This window comes from Lytechinus variegatus, chromosome 18, assembly GCF_018143015.1.
Source record: "Lytechinus variegatus isolate NC3 chromosome 18, Lvar_3.0, whole genome shotgun sequence".
NCBI classification, from domain to species: Eukaryota; Metazoa; Echinodermata; class Echinoidea; order Temnopleuroida; family Toxopneustidae; genus Lytechinus; species Lytechinus variegatus.
The window spans coordinates 220,010-238,116 of record NC_054757.1 but is presented as its reverse complement, the minus strand read 5'-3'; the positions used below and the strand labels follow the sequence as shown (position 1 = coordinate 238,116).

The following is an 18,107-nucleotide window of genomic DNA, read 5'->3' as shown; positions in this document are numbered from 1 at the left end:
GTGGAAGCCGGAAACTAATTAGCGAAAACAAAGACGCTAACAAGAATCAGGAGGGCTTCCCAAAAATTTAAGAGAAAAAAATTTTCAAGACAAAAAGTCAAAATTTTTTTTTTCATTTCATAAAAAATAATTATTAAAATTAATTAATAATTAAACAATTAACCAAAAGGTTAATTAACAATTGATCAATTAAGAATAAAAGATTGATTGGAACATAAGAGAACAATCAACCAACTCAAAACAAGAACAACAACAAGTTGAAAACAAGTTTGAGAATAAATGGAGGGCGATTAATTAAACAATTAATCAAAAGGTTAAATAACAATTGATCAATTAATCAATTAAGAATAAAAGATTGATTGAAACATAAGAGAACAATCAATCAACTCAAAACAAGAACAACAACAAGTTGAAAACAAGTTTGAGAACAAATAAAGGGCGACGCTCCTACCTGTCCAGCATAGCCTAAGCTGTGGAGAGTAAAATAAAATCAATTCAATTCAAGACGAGGCAAAGGAGCAAGTCAACAATTAAAAGAATTAAAAAGAAAGTGAAGCGTCGCATTAATGCCCGCGGCACGCAGGAGAGCGCGGAGCTATGGGATAAGGAAGCGGAGCAACCCGTCTGTGTGAAAACGAAACTGACTGTTCGGACCTCACACAATTTAATTAAAGAAAAACGTGAATAAATAACACGAAAGCTCCACGCAGAAGCCTAAGGGCAAAGGATTGAAATAGGTAGTAAAAATATAGATAAATATGTCAACAACGGACACTTTAAAAGGGGCAAAGTGGGAGTGTACTTAGCTACGTCTGATCACGGCGGCAGGCGAAGGTAAAAGAGGAAATGGACGCCTATTTGCGTGATGATCTTGGGATAGTGCGTGCGTAGGGAGATGCTGCGCGCGCGCAGGAAAAATTGTGTACTTTTATTCGGCGTGCAAGTTAATTGTAATGAACTAGCAAATCAAATGAGTATATCCCAGTTATTGATAGTAAATTCAAAATTTTATATCGAGTTTTGTCCCCATGAAAGGGGGGGGGGCCAGATTTGATTCATGTTCGCAGCAATTGCCCTTACCCCGTCCCTCCCGATTCAGTATATCCTCCTTCCTCAACTCTACTCTCCTCCACATGCCTCTTTTCTTTGGCCATCCCCTCTTCAAACTACCCACCTCTGACTCAAACATCCCTTCTCATTACATTACCATACCAACATACCCCATTCGCCTTCGCCAACCAGTCCACTGCCAAACCCAACGTCTTGCATCATGTGCTCGGTCTTCTTCCACTTCACACCATACATCACTCTCACCATTACTCTCTCTGTCCTTTTCAAAATCCCCTTCTCATTTTCACTCAGACACCATGGTCTCACATAACTACACAATTCCTTTCATCTTCAAAGGAAATTTTTCCTTAAATTTCCCCCACCCAAACCTTGTTCTAGCTGTCACAGCTGCCTCACATCCACCATCAACATTTATACCCCTTTCATACTGCGCTTTTGCCTGGTAAACATTGATAGCGGAGGGGACACCGGGTCTGCACTAACTTCCGCCTGAGCAAATCAACCATCGACTTTCACAGGGGAAGAAATGTCATTGCGAAAGGGTACATTTTTTTCTTCGCAGGGGAAGTGAGGAATGCGTGCCAGAGAAGTTCAGGGAAGAATGAAGAGGCCAGTTTGAAAGGGGTATTACCCTGTCCCCCAGGTAAGTGAACTCCTCCCATTCTACCTCATCACACAGCTTTTCATTCTGTTCCACCATCCCTCAAACTTGTTTCTGGCATCTTCCACACACAAACTCTCTTGCTAAGCTTAGGGTCACTTTCTTCATCTTTGTGCACCTCACACCATTTCCCACATTCCTCACACCACTCTAAATTTTCTCTTACCCTCTTTCTCCCCTCCATCCCATCACTTTTGTCTTGCCAAGATTTACCTTCAGACCCTTACTCTCAAAACCTCTCTTCCATTTTCAAAACTCCTTCCTAAGTCCCTCCATTGTCTCACTCATCAAGTTATCAGCATACGTCTCTCTCATCCAACTTTCTCTTATCCTTTCCAAAACCATATCAATCACAATTGCAAATATCAACAGGACCTTGATGTATGCCAACCTTCACCTCAAACTCCTCAGATCTTACTCTTGTCTTTGCTCCTTCATCACTGCCTCTGGTATAACTCTCTTCCTCATTGCTCACTCCTTCCTGTATAAACTTGGAAGCTTTTGGAAAAATACTTCCATGGAGGAAAGCCCGGATTCTACCACTATGTAAATTTTTGCTGCGCTCAAATGATCGGTGGTAAAGATATCGAGGAGGGGGGTAAGTGATGATCAATTTATTAACTCTCTGTATAAGGTATCTCATCAGCAATCATTTATTAATGTAAGATTCATTGCAAGACATAAATGTAAGATGGATTTGGGGTCCTTGATTTGATGAGCAATGAAGTCACACAAGACTGATGGGCCATTTCATAAAGCTGGTCGTAAGTTAAGAATGACTGGTGATCCTTTCTTGTGGTAAATGATATTCACCATTAAATGTTCATTGGTGATTATTTAGCGTGTAAGAAAAGTTTACCAGTCAGTCGTAAAGTCGCTCTCAACTTAAGAACAGCTTTCTAAAATACCCCCTGAAGGACTTACAATGATGCCTCATGATAAGAAGCACTAGCTGGACTGAATGGAGAATCATTCCTAGATGGACTCTCACACAGATCATCATGGTCAGATGGTGACCTTCCAGATGACCTCTGACTTGGTGATACCATTTGGGTGACCCTGAAGTCTGTTGTACCAAACATATCATCTTCATCACCTTCTTCTTCCTGCTCCATATCATATTTACTGTGAACAGGCCCCTACAGAGAGAGAGAGACAAAGAAGGGTCATTCCATAAAGTATTTTAGTCCAACCCCACGTATATGGGACCTTCATGAAATTTTCTGGTTCTTATGACAGTCTATAACGCTGTCAAATGACCATGACTTTGTGAGTTTATGAATTGAATTCAGAATTGAGAAAAATGTGGGTCAGACATACAAAAAGGTTGAATATTTAATGGCATAGCCTAGAAATATGTTGAGCTGCCGAGCAATAAAACAAAGAAGAATCATAACAGCAAAAAAGAATGAAAATTATGGAAAAAAAGAGAGAAATTTCTCAACCCTTACCAGACATGCAGCAAGTATTGACTTAATTCAAACAGCTAATGATTTTCAGAATTCTAGAATTTAAAATGCATTTTTTCTGTTATGTTAACAAAGGGACATGCAAATTTCCTGCAAGAAAAACTATGGGAATAAATCACAACTCTCTTTAAGATAGGACCCTAGAATCATGCATAGTGTTGTGCTCTTTCATCTTAGCCATAAAAGGGGAATAATAACAGGGCCCGTTGGGGGAAGTTTTCAGAACTGAAGTGGGTTCTATACCTATATTATCATTGTTATCATAATGAGAGGTGTGTGACTTTTTTCCTTAGACATACATGTAAGAATTGAAGATAAAGGAATATCAAGGAAAAGGATTAAACAAGTGATGAGATCCTGTGACAAATAGGATGGTATTATTTGTTATAGGGGAATCCAACCCAAATAAAAACTTTTTAGATGAAAACGACAAGTGGAGCGCCTCTGGCAGTCTCACCTGCATCACACGATTCAATATAGCAGCAGTGCTGACTTTGAAAACTACTATAAAATAATTATTCACAAAAAACACCATTCATAAAATGATACAATACTATGTTTATCGACAATAAATGACAATTGACCTTGATCATGCAACCTAAGACTTGTCAGTGATACTTGATTACCCCTATATCCACATTTTATTAATTATATCTATAAACTTTGAAAGTTTTGACAGCAATCTAATAATTACCTCCAAAATGGCCAAAGTTCAATGACCTAAAATGAAAATGACCTTTTACTTTGGTCATGTGACCTGAGACTCGCATTAGATGTTCAGTGATAATTGATGACTCGTATGTCCGAGTTTTATGAACTACACCAATACACTTAGAGTTATGATGGTAATTCAACAAATACATGTACCCCCAACATGGTTAAAGTCCTTTGACCTTTGCCTTGTGACCTGAAAATCGCACAGATGTTCAAAGATATTTGATTACTCTTATGTCCAAGTTTCATGAATCAGATCCATAAAATTTCAAAGATATAATGTTACAACTTGTGAGCATATACATGTATCATGAAAGGTTTCAATTAAACAAAGGTTTTACTAACAAGTAAGATTGTACCCCAAAACACAATGTGGTTTACATGAAAGCCAATACTCACCATATGTTTAGGTATGAATTCTCTTGTTTCTACATGTTCCTCAATGGTATTCAAATCAGAAGGATTGGCCTCTTCACTTATGCTTCTTCGTAACTCCTACAGGGAAAGGGGAAAAAATAACAATTCATTTGATACATGTACATTCAATGGATGTTGTTTTGACATGCAACAAAATATAACAGAGTCTGACTAACCGTGTTTTAGACTTTTGGCCGATCAAAATTCCCTGATTTTTCCCTAATTTAAGGAATATTCCACTGATTTGAGGTATTTTATATCAAATTCCTTGATTTTTTCCTGACTGGAAAAAAGTATAATAATTTTCCCTCATGGGCTTCGAGCCCTTTAAAGAGTAAATAATATGAAAAATACTAGAGCACTTTCTAGAATGCCGAAAGAGTAGTGGCCATCAGAAGTTTTCTCAATGGCTATTTTTTGTTTGAAATTTGACATTCATTTATTTAAGCATCAACCACCCTCTCTTGGTAATAGATCCTATGAGCACTTATCTTACACATTAATTAATTGGATAACAGAAAAATAAAGAACAGGATTATATCTTGCATTTTCTACCCATGCCTCAGTGGTCTAATATAAAAGAAAATAACAAGAGTGTCGCTAAAGCAAGCACATAATATGCCCGCCTGTAACGCAGAAAATGGAGTTATTGGTCAAGCAAGAAAAGTGGAAGGTGGCAACTTCACCTTTGACCTTCTTACCTCAAAATCAATAGAATTGCTAGAATCTAGGCTAGTATCACACACCAAATTATATGAGCCTAGGTTAAGTTAAACTAAAGTTATCACGTTAACAATTTACAAGGACTTTAGAAGGGTAAGAGGAAAACGTGTCATTGTGACGTTGACCTTTGGACCTCAAAATAATCGGCTTACTGGGATCCATGCTAGTATAATACACAGCACACCATATGAGCCTAGGTTAAGTTAAACAGATAGACACTGAGCGTGATACCATAATATGTCCCATAGGACGGGCGTATAAACACTAAAACCTTTAAGAAGCCTCAAGGAAACGAATCTTTCAACTGTATAAATCATCTTACCTTATTCTTGATAAGTTTCTTCAATGTACGATATCGGTCATAGAGTGGTTTCATCACTTCTTTGGAAGCTCTTGATGTCTGCAGCAGAATGAAAAAGAAGAGATGAATTCTTAAAATAAAAGATATTCACATTTTATACCTGGGAGACCATGTATATTCAATCTTTAACAAATAAAATTCAGGTCAACCCCAAAATAAAGTTAACTAAAAAGAGAGAAAAAAATCAAGCACAACACTGACATTTTATCAAACATGGATACAAAATAACATTTTTTAAATTTTGCTTAAAATAGTGAAGTGCTAATCATTGAGAGTATGTGAATGACAGAGCCACTGATGTCCCACACTGTATATCTTTTGTATATGAATGACAGAGAAAAATGATGTTGTTTGAAGGTTTGCATGGTGGCATGTACAATCGCTGATGTGGTTTACTGTACACCATGTGGAGTGTTATAGAAACAGTGGATAGAGGAAGAAAAGAAGGACTACATTCAAGAAAAGAATACTCTACTCTCCAATTTCCACTTTCTCGCCTATTCTTTTCTTATTTTCTTCCTCTATCCACTGTTTCTATAACACGCCACATGGTGTACCGTAAACCACGAGAGCCAATGATGTCACACACTTAATATATGAAGAGTTTGGTTGCAAAAGGTCCACTCTGGACCATTCCGAGAAAAATCATGTTTTTATTCTCACTTATTGCAATATTCTTATAAGAAAATTAAATTGTCATGATGTACTACCGTATCATGTGAACATAAAATTGGGTATAAAAGAAATCTACCTGTCTTCAACATTTTCTATACATTTTTTTAAAAATTATCATTGTGGACCTAATCCCTTTTGCAAGCAAACTGAAATGAATCCAATTTCGTTTGAATAACAAGAGTGTTGCTAAGGCGAGCACATAATATGCCCGCCTATAACGCAGAAAATGGAGTCATTGGTCAAGCAAGAAAAGTGAAAGGTGGCGACTTCACCTTTGACCTTCTCACCTCAAAATCAATAGAATTCTTGGGATCAATGCTAGTATCATACACACCAAATTATATGAGCCTAGGTTAAGTTAAACTAAAGTTATCACGTTAACAATTTACAAGGACTTCAGAAGGGTAAGAGGAAAACATGTCACTGTGATCTAGACCTTTGATCTTTTGACCTAAAAATCAATAGGTTTCCTGGGATCCACGCTAGCATCATACACACCAAATTAGATAAGTCTAGGTTAAGTTAAACTCAAGTTATGTGACCTGATACTCACACAGGATGTTCAGTGATACCTGATTACTTTTATGTCCAAAGTTTTATGAATCAGATCCATAAACTTTCAAAGTTGTGATGGTATGTATTTTTTTGTACATTTACTGTGAGTGATATTGGGAGAGCAATAATGAGCAAAGTGTGAGACAATAGCCATATCACATCATATTACTTGATTGCTTGGTGTTCTAAAATTATATCCTATAATACATTACAATAAAAATATGTTACATAAATGTAAATTGTTACCAATTCAGTTACAGGGTGGAAGATACAATTTGAAATAAACTACGAATAATAATAACACAAATACTCACAAAGATTGCTTTGCATGTTTGAGTATTGTCAGGCTAGGAATAGTGATACAATGACTTCACCATACAGGTGATTAAAGGACAAGTCCACCCCAACAAAAAGTTGATTTGAATAAAAAAAGAAAAATCCAACGAGCAAAACACTGAAAACTTCATCAAAATCGGATGTAAAATAAGAAAGTTATGACATTTTCAACTTTCACTTAATTTCACAAAATAGTTAGATGCACATCCTGGCTGGTATGCAAATGAGGAGACTATGACATCATCCACTCACTATTTCTTTTGTATTTTATTATATGAAATATTCTAATTTTCTCCTCATTGTCAAGTGATACAATGATTGATTTCTCCCTGAACATGTAGAATTAGCATTGTTTAATACTAAATGGTTCAGTCAAGTTCATCCTTATTGTCATATAGATAAAAAATATTGTATAATTCAAACAATAAAAAACAAAATAGTGAGTGATAGACATCATCGACTGACTCACCTAGTTGTGCCTATTACTACTTTGGGAAAAATAAGCGAAACTTTAAAATGTCATAACTTTCTTATTTTACATCCGATTTTGATGAAATTTTCAGCACTATGCTAGTTTGATTTTTCTCTATTTATTCAAGTCAGCATTTTTCTGGGGTGGACTTGACCTTAAACAACATGTAGGTAAATGTACTGTATATGAAACTACCACATGAAAGGTTTTAATTATCTTGTGTATTAAGTATTTCAAAGGATCCTCTTTAAAAATCCTGGCTCAATGTTAACATGCTTCACCATTAATAAGCAGGTGTGGCAGCTCAGAAACATATTCCTTAACATAGGAAGAATAAATGTTAAGTTAATTCCTCCTGATTTTCATCATTAAAAAGAGACAACACTGCAGTAATAGAGGTAATAAACTTTGAAGTATGTTTCTTGATGACAGATATCTCTACAGGTAGGTTAATAAGGACACTTACGGGTCGGCCATATTTACTCTCCAATTGAAGCAATGCCTTCTGAATGGCAACCTTTTCCTCTTTCACTTCATCCTGGTTCATCTCCTGCTCATTAAATGATCAAAATAAGAAAGTAAGGGCATTGACAGAAAGCCATAGTATGTGTGTTCAGCATTTTTCATTTCAGGTATATTACCAACAAATCTAACGAGATCATTATCACTTCTACATGTGCATAATTTACTTGGATAAAATATAAGTTTAACAATCAGACAATTCTAAATGGGATGAACTTGACAGTCTCAAATCATAATATTACTGGCATTTGCCAAAATAGGGTGGAAGCACGAACAATCTCAGAGGATTGAAAGAGAACCCTTGACTGTTTGTTTAACACTCTTGAAATTATTTCTCTTGTTCAGTAAGAAACAACCACCACTTTCCAGGACAACAAATCTTCATCATCACCATAATCTTTATTCTCATCAATACCATTGTCATTATAACCTCCACTACTACGATCATCATCAACACCACTAATAGGAATATTGGATCCTCTCTTGACGTCATCGCACTTTTCCTGGGCAAAATTCTGGGTAAGGTCATTATCATCATCGCCACAACCAACACCATCATCACACTCATCATCATCATCATCATACTCATCATAATCATCATCATCACACTCATCATCATCATCATCATCACACTCATCATCATCATCATCATCACACTCATCATAATCATCATCATCACACTCATCATCATCATCATCATCATCACACTCATCATCATCATCACACTCATCATCATCATCACACTCATCATCATCATCACACTCATCATCATCATCATCATCATCATCATCACACTCATCATCATCATCATCATCATCATCATCATCATCATCATCATCACACTCATCATCATCATCACACTCATCATCATCATCATCACACTCATCATCATCATCATCATCATCATCATCATCACACTCATCATCATCATCATCACACTTATCATCATCATCATCATCATCACAATCATCACCATCATCATCATCATCATCATCACACTCATCATCATCATCATCATCATCACCATCATCATCATCACACTCATCATCATCATCATCACACTTATCATCATCATCATCATCACACTCATCATCATCATCATCATCATCACACTTATCATCATCATCATCATCATCACACTCATCATCATCATCATCATCATCACACTCATCATCATCATCATCATCATCATCACACTCATCATCATCATCATCACACTCATCATCATCATCATCATCACACTCATCATCATCACACTCATCATCATCATCATCATCATCATCATCATCATCACCATCATCATCATCACACTCATCATCATCATCATCACACTTATCATCATCATCATCATCATCATCATCATCACACTCATCATCATCATCATCACACTTATCATCATCATCATCATCATCATCACACTCATCATCATCATCATCACACTTATCATCATCATCATCATCATCATCACACTCATCATCACACTCATCATCATCATCACACTCATCATCATCATCATCATCATCATCATCATCATCACACTCATCATCATCATCATCACACTTATCATCATCATCATCACACTCATCATCATCATCACCATCATCATCACACTCATCATCATCATCATCACACTTATCATCATCATCATCATCACACTCATCATCATCATCATCACACTCATCATCATCATCATCACACTCATCATCATCATCACACTCATCATCATCATCATCACACTCATCATCATCATCGTCATCATCATCATCACACTCATCATCATCATCATCATCATCATCACCATCATCATCATCACACTCATCATCATCATCATCACACTTATCATCATCATCATCATCATCATCATCATCACACTCATCATCATCATCACACTTATCATCATCATCATCATCATCATCACACTCATCATCATCATCATCATCATCATCACACTCATCATCATCATCATCACACTCATCATCATCACACTCATCATCATCATCACCATCATCATCATCATCATCACACTCATCATCATCATCATCACACTTATCATCATCATCATCATCATCATCATCACACTCATCATCACAATCTCCACCACCATTATCATCTTTACTATACCACTAACCAGCACATCAAATCCTCTCTTAGCATCATCTCGTTTCTCCTGGAGTCGTTTCTGGGCAAGGTTGAGGGCTTCTTTCAGACCAGCTAGATGAATGGTGGAAGACCCTTCCTCTTCACCATTAGGAGATAGACGAGCAGGAAGGGTACTATGGAGTGGATTCTTACTTTCCTTTGCTTCAATCTTCAAGGCTTAAGGAATAAGAAAAGAGAAGCCATCATCATGAGTAAGTCCACCATCCCAATACAACTCAATCTCACCAATTCAATTGGATTCCATTGTTTCATCTGATCTAGGGGTCCACCACACGATGCTTAGTGACTGAACATAAAACACGTTTATGATTGATTGCATTGGCTACAATGTACTATCACTTGGAAAAATCAATCAGTGGGCATAAACTAATGACATCTTACTATTCAAGTGTGGGGATGAAACAATGGTTAAACCCCCCATTCACCATTTGGATTTAGGCCAGTCAGTGGTATGATCAGTCAACGGAACAATGAGTAGTACTATATCTTTTCAAGACCAAAGATTTTCGTTTTGACTTCCCCAACATAATTTAAGTTCATTGACCCTAAATGACTATTGACTTTGGTCATGTGACCTGAAACTCATAAATAATGATCAGTGATAATTGATTATGTCCAAGTTTCATGAACCAGATTGATAAAATTTCAAAATTATGATGGGAATCAAAAAATACCCTCAACATGACCAAAAGTTCATTGACCCTAAATGACCTTTGACCTTGGTCATGTGACCAAAGCTCTGGCAGGAAAATTCAGTAATATCTGATCACCCTTATGTCCAAATTTCATGAACTAGGCCCATATACTTTTTAAGTTATTATGACATTTCAAAAACTTAACCTTAGGTTAAGATTTGATGTTGACGCCGCCGCACCACCAGTGTCAGGCACCTACAGCAGACCTGCCAACCTCTGGGAATAAAAAAGTGTATTCTGTGATAAAAAAATGTATTTTTCCCCAAAAAAGAGTGTATTTCATAATAAAATGCGTGGCGCACTTGCTCATCGCGGTGCTCAAGCAGCATGCAAGCTAAAATGTGCACTGCTCTTGCAGATAAAAAAACAACAACATTTAAACATGTGTATATGGAAAAAAAAGAAAGTTACCTGAAATTACATTGATCTAATAACCATATTTGTGCAAGTTTTATGAAATAGAGACATTTAAAGATGATTTTTCTCAATGAATTACGATTTTGTAAAAAAGAAAAGAAAAAAAAAACAAATAAAAAAACGTACTGCCGTATTTTTATTGCAAAAACGTACTGGTAGGCAGGTCTGCTATAGTCTCGCTCTGCTATGCAGGCGAGACAAAAAAACCCACATGATTTCTGACATCTGATTCCCTCTAAGAATTAGACATCATTTTATTTGGGAAATGTAGTAGGGGAAGCTGTTTAATGAAATCAATTAAATATACAACTCTAGTTTATACATGTACCTAATTTCATTTTTTTTCTCTACTTTTTCAATTTAAAGGACAAGTCCACCCCAGCAAAAACTTGATTTGAATAAAAAGAAAAAAATCAACAAGCATAACACTGAAAATTTCATCAAAATCGGATGTAAAATAAGAAAGTTATGACATTTCAAAATTTCGCTTCATTTCACAAAAACAGTTATATGAACGAGCCAGCTACATCCAAATGAGAGAGTCGATGATGTTATTCACTCACTATTTCTTTTGTTTTTTATTGTTTGAAATATGAAATATTTTGATTTTCTCGTCATTGTCATGTGAAATGAAGTTTCATTCCTCCCTGAACACGTAGAATTCCATTATTTTAACATTTTGTGCTTCAGGCAAGGAGGTCCTAATCGTCAAATTCGTAAAAATTGAAATATTGTATAATTCAAACAATAAAAAACAAAAGAAATAGTGAGTGAGTGACATCATCAACTCTCTCATTTGGATGTAACTGGCTCGTTCATATAACTATTTTGTTAAAAATAAGCGAAACTTTGAAATGTTATAATTTTCTTATTTTACATCCGATTTTGATGAAATCTTCGGCACTGTGCTTGTCTGATTTTGCTCTATTAATTCAAATCAACATTTTTCTGAGGTGGACTTGACCTTTAATAATGCAAAATCAATTATAAGGCTTTCCATGACAGTTATAAATATCCTGTAATGATGGATGTATAGTGAAACACAACATTAATAACAGTATTGATAAAACACAAAATCTGTAACAAATTCAACATAGGAAAAAAATAACACTTAAAATACAAAAACACATGTTGAAAGGGGAGAGGGGGATATGGTACAGGGATACATTGACATCAATTGTACAAATCAATAATCATTTACTAGAAAATTTTCATACTGTTTTCTAAAGGAAGATGTAAATTGTGAATTAGTTATTACTTGGGGAATCATATTCCATTGTTTGGGACCTAAAATCATTTAGCTTCTATGACGAGACTTGATATATCATTTATGAAAATTCCTGATGGAACGGTTATTATGGTTACGAACTTCATTATTATATTGAGAGATCTGAAAAAAAATCAACATGCTATTCAATGAATTACCTTTGAGATGCTTATTAGCTCTCTTGAGTTCTCCAATCATCTTCCTGATCTCTGGTTGACTTAGTTTTTCAGTATGGCTTGGCTGAAAAATATCAAATCGTATCAAGTAAATTACATGTATTTACAATGATTGTGATACCATAATAATAAAATAGTTATCACTTGGCTAAAAAGAGGGCCAAATCAAATTGTATCGAAAAAATAACTGCACTTTAATTAATGCAATACATTTCAGCAACAAACACTGGTAGGGAATCGGGAATGACCTCTGAATAATTTTTACAAGAGAATACATTGTAAAATATACTACACATGTAATTCTTTTTTTTTAAATTATAATCTTCATAAAATTTGATGAATATGTGCCCCATTGACTCTTCATTTATTTTTGCTGTTCTTTTTTATTAAAAAGAGGATAAAATACATATAAAATAGTCAGTTTCACTATGTAATTTTGCCAGATTTTTTTGAGAAACTGTAAAATTATACATTTTTGGAAAGGTTACTTACTGTATAAGGAATTAGAATAGTAATGTTTCCATTTGCACCGATACCTGCATGTACATGTATATTGGTTTGTGTACTGCAGGCGATGTATACTTTGACAACAATTTACTGACACCAATTGACCATTGTTCTTCTCTTAGTACCCCCATGGCCTGATATTCCATTCGATTTGGTGATACTCGAGAGGTACATTGAAATATATGTAGCATTAATCAAATATTATGTCCTTATACTTTCAGAGTTATGATGACATTTCAAAACATAATCCTTGGTTAAGATTGAAGTGTTGATAGCACATCATGATATGGGTAATTAAACATCACTTATTAGTCAGGTAGATATGATCAAAATTATTGCATGACCATCAAGTTGGGTATATATGCAATTTTTTGGCTGAAAGTTGTAGTATAGGGTGTCTACTTCAAGAATCCAATGGGTGCCACTTGGGCACCCTTGGGCATTTTTGTTAGAGTGACCTTTATAGGCCACGCCCACTTTTTATATATGACTGTCATATTTTACGTAATAAACACGTCATGTTTTGTATCAAAGCTTATGAAAAATCAAATGCAAATACATGGATCACTGGGCATTTAAATCATGCATATGTCAGTTAAAAGTCATATAAGGTCATAAATAGCTGATAGCTTAAAATGCTATTCGTCGTCATCAATCATGTGTGATTGATGTTCATGACTGGATGCAAACTCACTCATTGACAATAAATTTAGATAAGTGTGAAAGTGCAGCTCTAAAGCACTACTATCCCAAGTTGTTTACAATGATATTCACCTTCTCTACAATATCGTGGTGATGGCGGAGGCAATCATAAACCCTTAGATGTATCATGAGTTACCGAAAAAGATGCACTACTATCTGAAGTTCTTTACGATGATATTCACCTTCTCTAGTACATCGTGGTGATCGTGGAGGCAATCGTCAACTCTTAGAGGTCGCATTACTTTCGGCAATAGACGGACTACAATCTGAACTTGTTTCCTAATCTCTATTTAATTTTCTTAATTTTGACCCCTAATTGACCAATTACCTCCAAGTGGAGAACTGAAATTCATTTATCAATTTTCTGAAACTTGATGGCCATTATATGAATAATATGGGCTTGCTAAATGAGGCCTAGCTTGAAGAATCAAATCTGAGCATTGGTTAAATTTTGAGAAGTGAAATCACAAGCACGGTAAAAGTGCAAAACCCTAAATGACCTGTGACTTGATCATGTGACTTGAAACTCATGCAAAATGGTCTGTGATACTTTAATACCCATACCCTCTCAAAGCTATGATCTTTCAAAACTTAAGCTTGTTTAAGATTTCAAGTTGATAACCCAACATGGTCAAAGTTCAGTGACCCTATGTGACCTTTGATCTTTATCATGTAACCTGAAACACATGCTAAGTTAATAGTAAAAGCATGTATGACGCACTGGTACATGGTGCAAGGTACATGAATGTTCAGGTTGCTGAATTTGGAATACCAAATTTGGAATCATAATCTGGAAATACGTAGAAAAAGAAAGAAAATATCATGAAAATGATTTTCTTTCTTGAATGAAGTTGACCTCATTAAAGGTGGTTTCGGTATCAAAATCATGATTTTAGATTACTCAAGAAGGTAAGATATTGTCGAAATTTTTGGTGGCCATTTCGAAAATCTGAGATGGCGGCTATATAGGTCACGGTGCAAATGGAAACATTATAATTCTGAATCCTTATACTACAGTGCGTATAAAAAAAACGGGACAGTTTTGAAAAGTCTATAAAAATATTTTTTCAAATTATTATATCTATATTTTGATGTTAATAGATGCTCTAAGATCTTATCTCTGAAATGCCATATGAAAAAATAAATTTTGTTCATCCTTGAGCGAACACGGGAGGTTTTTGTCGGGGGTTCAGAAAGAGGCTTGTGCATAAATGACAGAAATGGGAAATTTGATGATTAGACTGTTGGCTAATCAGCAGACTTCTTTTTAATCTTTTCATTATCTTTGCCATAATTTTCGAATTATGCTGTCAAATTTCATTTACAAATTTAATTTTTTACCTGAATTATATTATTTTTCATTCAAACTTCTTTTACCTTTGATTTTTCCTTCATAAGAAAGAAAAGAAGAGACTTTTTGTCAACCCAAAGTAAGAATATTTGCATTATTAATTGGGAGAATTTGTAATTATTGAAATTCTTTTATTATGTGAAACAAATTATGTTATGGTACTTTTGATAATTATTATGTTAAACAAATTATGTTATTGTACCTATAAAAGACATGAATCCTATTTTCAAGGGTTTATTGGATCCTTCAAGTTTAATTATGTGCTTGACGGGACAAACAGGAACGGATGCATGTCTTTCAATGGCAATGGTGTATTGAGTCAATTTTGAAAGAGCAGGATATGGCAGATCGGGTAAAATGTATTAAAAAGTTGTGAAGCGAGCAAGCAAAAATAAAGAAAAATCACTTTTTTTATTAAAATATCAAATTTTGTGATTTTGACATAATATTCAGAAAATGATATCATATTTCACTTTCTATTTTTCTGTCATTTTCCTTTCCAACCTTTTTCCTTGGTCATAATTTTTTTTTTTGGGGGGGGGAGGAGCACCCCGAGCCCCTACCCCTTAGTATGCAACTGTTCAAAGGCGCCATAACCTTTGTAGCACACAATGAAAGGATTTGAAGAAAAAAAAACACGCTCTTCCATACTTTGGTTTAAAAATTTCCTTGCCTAAAGAAGGAATATTCAAAGCTAAAAGAGAACATATTAAAAAGGAACAACAGAACTATTCAAGCTAATAAGTAGATTTGGATATGAATTTTGACCGCGTGAAAATTATGCCAAAGATAATGAAAAGCTTAAGAGGAAGTCTGCTGATTAGCAAGAAGTCTGACCATCATATCTATCATTTTATGCCATTTTGGCGCAAGCCCCCTTTTTCACCCCAGACAAAAACATTCCGTGTTCACTCAAGCATGAACAAAACTAAATTGTTTTGATTGCAGTTGAAGGATAAGACCCAGGAGCACGTATTGACACCAAAATATAGAGATCATAATTTGATACAAATACTTTATAGACTTTTCAAATCTGTCCCGTTTTTTTTATACGCACTGTATAACCTTTCCAAAAATATATAGTTTTCAATTTCTCAAAAAAAATCTGGCGATACCTAAAAAATGATCTTAGAGAAACTGACTCATCTGAATATTTAGAAAATGTATAAAAGAACATCAATCCAGTCAGGTGAGCAAGAATGGTCTGTAGAAGATTACTTCAATCAAAACCTCCACACTTCTACACCATGACTTCTGCAGATAAATAATTCTTCCAGGTCCCTTTTGGCAATACCAAAATCACTCATGCTTTTACCCCTTACTGCCCAAATTGCTTACCAATCAATAAACCTCTCCATTACTAAATATCTTAAAATCCAAATAAATGATATATTTATAGCATTTAGTAGTTACAGTGGCTAATCATCAGATCTCACCCCTTAAATTATGATGATTGTCCACAACAACAATTTAACTTTCTATTTCATGTAAGAGTCAATGATTAAATCACGAATCTATGACCACTTGGTACTACACATACCAAGGCATATTGAGAAAAAAACTCTATTTAGTTGATTATTGTGTCTAGTGGAGCCCTGTATGACTCATGGATAGAGCATAAACCATAAATGTGATTTCATATTCAACTAAACTTACAGACTGCTACCTTTGACTGGGTTTACACAGTGCATCATAGTAAGCAAAATCATGTGAATATAACTATTGTTATAAAGAAGTTACTGACCTTTGCATGATACTGGCGTTCAAATTCTTCTTCATACTGTTTAATCTTTTGCTTGAGTGATCTAACTTGTCTTGTTAATCTCTTGATAACTGATACCTGATCTTCTTCTTCCAGTGAGCTCTCAGATCGCTTACTAGAACTGATCATCAAACCAAAAAAAGACAAAGAGATTTAGGATTCAAAATCAATAACACTAAATCAACTGTTAGCTCAATCATAATTGCAATCATTCAGGTCAGAAAGGAATGGCCAGAATCAAATAAATAAAGAATGTATAACCATACCATTACAAATTATTCTGGATGGAATGATTTAGTCTCATACTCCAGCACTATGCCACCAAATGTATACCAACCATAGTGGTTTAAATTATACAAAAAACTTTGGGTTTGTGTAGGAATGACAGTATATACTCTAAGTCGGAGAATGATGGTTGATTACAGCCTGGATTAGTGGTATTTTGGTTGTGGTTGAAAAATGTTTTTTTGCTCAAACACAATAGCCTCTTATAGTGTTTTGGTTGGACTTATTGGCCCGAATTCACAAAGGTGGTTTTGAAAACACATGGTTGAATCCATGGTTTATGCAGATTTCCTGTATAAATTACGCCTAATTTAGCGCGTATCGGGTGCGAGTTTAAAAATGTCCAATGCTAAATTGACGCCTGTTCCCATGGCAAGATAAGCAATTGTATTCATGAGTCTACTGTTTGAAGAGTGGACTCATGAATAAAATAGCATGGATAACCACGGCAACAGGTGCCAATTTGGCGCACATATGTTCGTAATTCTGTAGCTTCATTATTCTGATGGTTCGAATATTCTGAAGGTTCGTTATTCCGAAGGTTTGTATTTCCGAAGGTTCGTAATTCCGAAGGTTCCTTAATCTAAAAATGAAATAAGATTCGTAATTCCGAAGGTTCGTTAGTTCGAAAACGAAATGAGGTTCATAATTCCGAAGGTTCGTTAGTCTGAAAACGAAATGAGGTTCGTAATTCCGAAGGTTCATCAATCCAAAGACGAAATGAGGTTCGTAATTCTGAAAGTTCGTTAATCCGAAACGAAATAAGGTTCGTTAATCAGAAAATTGAATAAGGTTTGTATTTCCGAAAA

At 35.1% G+C, this 18,107-nt stretch overlaps 1 protein-coding gene across 3 annotated transcripts in view; it reads right to left on the bottom strand.

The window, feature by feature from the left end:
• LOC121431933 (protein FAM13A-like) overlaps positions 1–18,107 on the bottom strand; it is a 205,311-nt gene that overhangs the window by 11,455 nt on the left and 175,749 nt on the right. For all 3 annotated transcript variants that reach the window (XM_041629710.1, XM_041629711.1, XM_041629712.1), the window contains 7 exons: positions 16,996–17,134; positions 12,674–12,755; positions 10,105–10,292; positions 7,921–8,004; positions 5,378–5,455; positions 4,315–4,410; positions 2,657–2,871 (listed from right to left, as the gene is read on the bottom strand). In XM_041629710.1, coding sequence (XP_041485644.1) covers positions 2,657–2,871; positions 4,315–4,410; positions 5,378–5,455; positions 7,921–8,004; positions 10,105–10,292; positions 12,674–12,755; positions 16,996–17,134 — 882 coding nt within the window. The remainder of the gene's footprint in view (positions 1–2,656; positions 2,872–4,314; positions 4,411–5,377; positions 5,456–7,920; positions 8,005–10,104; positions 10,293–12,673; positions 12,756–16,995; positions 17,135–18,107) is intronic.